General features: G+C 44.2%; 1 protein-coding gene across 1 annotated transcript in view; it reads right to left on the bottom strand.

Moving 5' to 3' along the window:
* The window catches only part of LOC134071480 (protein diaphanous homolog 3-like), a 234,257-nt gene that overhangs the window by 52,354 nt on the left and 179,403 nt on the right, over positions 1-2,500 (bottom strand). Inside the window, exon 24 of the mRNA XM_062528214.1 lies at positions 1,449-1,613. Coding sequence (XP_062384198.1) covers positions 1,449-1,613 — 165 coding nt within the window. The remainder of the gene's footprint in view (positions 1-1,448; positions 1,614-2,500) is intronic.

Below are 2,500 nucleotides of genomic sequence, written 5' to 3'. Positions count from 1 at the left end.
GTCAGTGGTCCTTGGGGGCTAACGTTTGTGAACTGCTGCTCTAGTGTATAGCTAAGGTACTATAGTATCGCTACTGTGCACTTCAATGTAATTTACTAGGGGGGTCATTTATAGCAAAGCAGCCAAGGGCCTACTTAAGACTAAAGCAGATATGGCTGAAATATAGGCTATCATGATCATTTTGCCAACAATGATGTAGAATTATGGATTTTCTCAGTTCATGTTTTGTTTCAACTTAAACCAACATAAAGTTATAATGTTGACTACATTATTTAGTAGGCTATAGGCCTATGATAACATTTAGCCTGCCCCCTTACAGTCGTTCTGTACGATATAGGCCTATTGATGCTGATTGAAGAGGTTGCTTGAAGGTTATTGATATTTAAGTTGGAAAGAAAATCAAATTGCATCACTCCCTCTCCTTCCAAGGTAACATGTCCTCCTCTCCTCCTAAAATAAATGGCTGGCCCTACTGGTATAGGCTACACAGTTGTTCAAGTGCACACACTCAATGGAGAGCTAGGATTAAAATTCAGACTGTGCCTTTAAATAGGCAACTTTTTTCCATGTATCAGCACATACAATAAGCCATTTCCACTAAAAAAAAATCAGCTCAATATTACGTGCAAGAGTCAAGACTGATGTTTACCAAGAATGCCAAAGTGTCAATCTCTTAGCACTCATAATACGTTTTCTCATAGTGAGATGCCTATCCCGAAATATGTTTTGAATGACATGGGGCGCACGGAGGTGAACGGCTGGACAAACGCGGAATGACAAGGTGTTAACTAAACAATTTAGTAGACCTAAGCTAAGGTAGACGGGCTTTGTGGTGAAAACGATGAAAACCAGTAGGCTAGTCTGTCACAGCTAACTTCAAGTACAGTAGCCTAGACTAGTTTACACACGCAGAAATTAAAAGTCAATAGGCTATCAGCACCAGGAGATTGTCGTCATTATCGGAAAATCCAGACACGTCAAACTGGACGCGAACGCGAAGCAAAAACTTAATAAATACTACTTAACTTAATAATAATACCTAAACAAATAATTTGACCTTTACCGTTTCATGGCTTCTGCTAAGAAACAAATAGTTTACCACACACTCACACATCGAACTTGCATCAAACAGTAATCAACCCGTCTGCTTTCACTTTCAATGAATTCCACTAGTGAGAGAACGGACAAGGCTTGCGGAGTGATATGAATGAAAGAAGCGCCAAAACCGTCATCATTGTCAGCGGCCTATTATAAAGCAATGGTCTGTGTTTAGGCTACAGAAATAAACCTCTGAACCCCCCCCCCCCCCCCCTAAAAAAAAAACTCAGCGGATCTATACGAATTGCGTGGGTCTCATTTTCAGGCCTGAAAAAACGGAATTCCGTTTAAAAACGGAAGAATCACACCCCTGGTATATGAATAAAGGAAAAAAAAAAAAGCGGACTCACCGCAAACATGGCCCTGAAGTTGCTGAGGTCGGTGAACAGCTCCTCGATGGAGGTCTTCTTGGGGTCGATGGCGTAGTACTCCAGCATGTTGTGGTAGAGGGCGGCCATGTTGCCGTGCATGGTGGCCAGCTTCTGGTACTGCTCCCGAGCCTGCTGGGAGAAGCTGTGCAGGGGCCACAGTCAAGGATGCACACAGAACACTGGGACAGCCTGTGTGTGTGTGTGTGTGTATGTGTGTCTGTGTGTGCGTATACTTGGGTGCACATATGTATATGCATATGCATGTGTGTTTTTTGTGGCAGATCAACATGTCGCTACCGTGGCAGTGAAAATATCATCCATAATTCGCGCCTGTCGTGCTTCCGCGCAGAATGCATCTCACTCAGTCTGTATTACATGTGTGTGTGTGTGTGTGTGTGTGTGTGTGTGTGCTAGCATGATGCCACCCCCAGACTGGGCACAGAAGTGGGTGAGGGGACGCTGTCCCACCAGCAGCTGAGCAGTCAGTAATTACAGCTCCTCATCTCTCTCTCACCGCTTTCTCTCTCTCTCTCTCTCTCTCACACACACACACACACACACACACACATGCACAACTGCCTTAGTTAGTGTGTTACATCCAATTAAAAGCGAAGACCAACTCTGTTTATGTGCTAGACAGCAGTGTTTCTGTACGCGGTGTGTATGTGAGTGGGCACAAAGCAGCACCAATATGCACATATATATGGGCCTCAGTATAACCATAATTATGCTATATGTGGCATAATGGGTACTTAAGAGACTGACCTGGCTCTGGGAATATGTTAATCATCTTTTACTCGCATGAAACCACACACAAACACACACAGACACACACACACACACACACACACACACACACACACACACACGCGCACACACGCACACGCACACGCACAGAGTGGCCTTGTGGTTCCAAATTGTGCCAAAGCCAGACTGGCTATTGTACCTTTAAAACGGTACATTTAGCAGCTGGAGGGATTATTAGACCTCTATTAGTGAGAGTAGACGCAGAGAAGGACACAGAGAGGCAG

The sequence above is a fragment of the Sardina pilchardus genome, chromosome 23 (genome assembly GCF_963854185.1).
Source record: "Sardina pilchardus chromosome 23, fSarPil1.1, whole genome shotgun sequence".
Classification (NCBI taxonomy): Eukaryota; Metazoa; Chordata; class Actinopteri; order Clupeiformes; family Clupeidae; genus Sardina; species Sardina pilchardus.
This window is presented reverse-complemented; position numbering and strand designations above follow the sequence as displayed.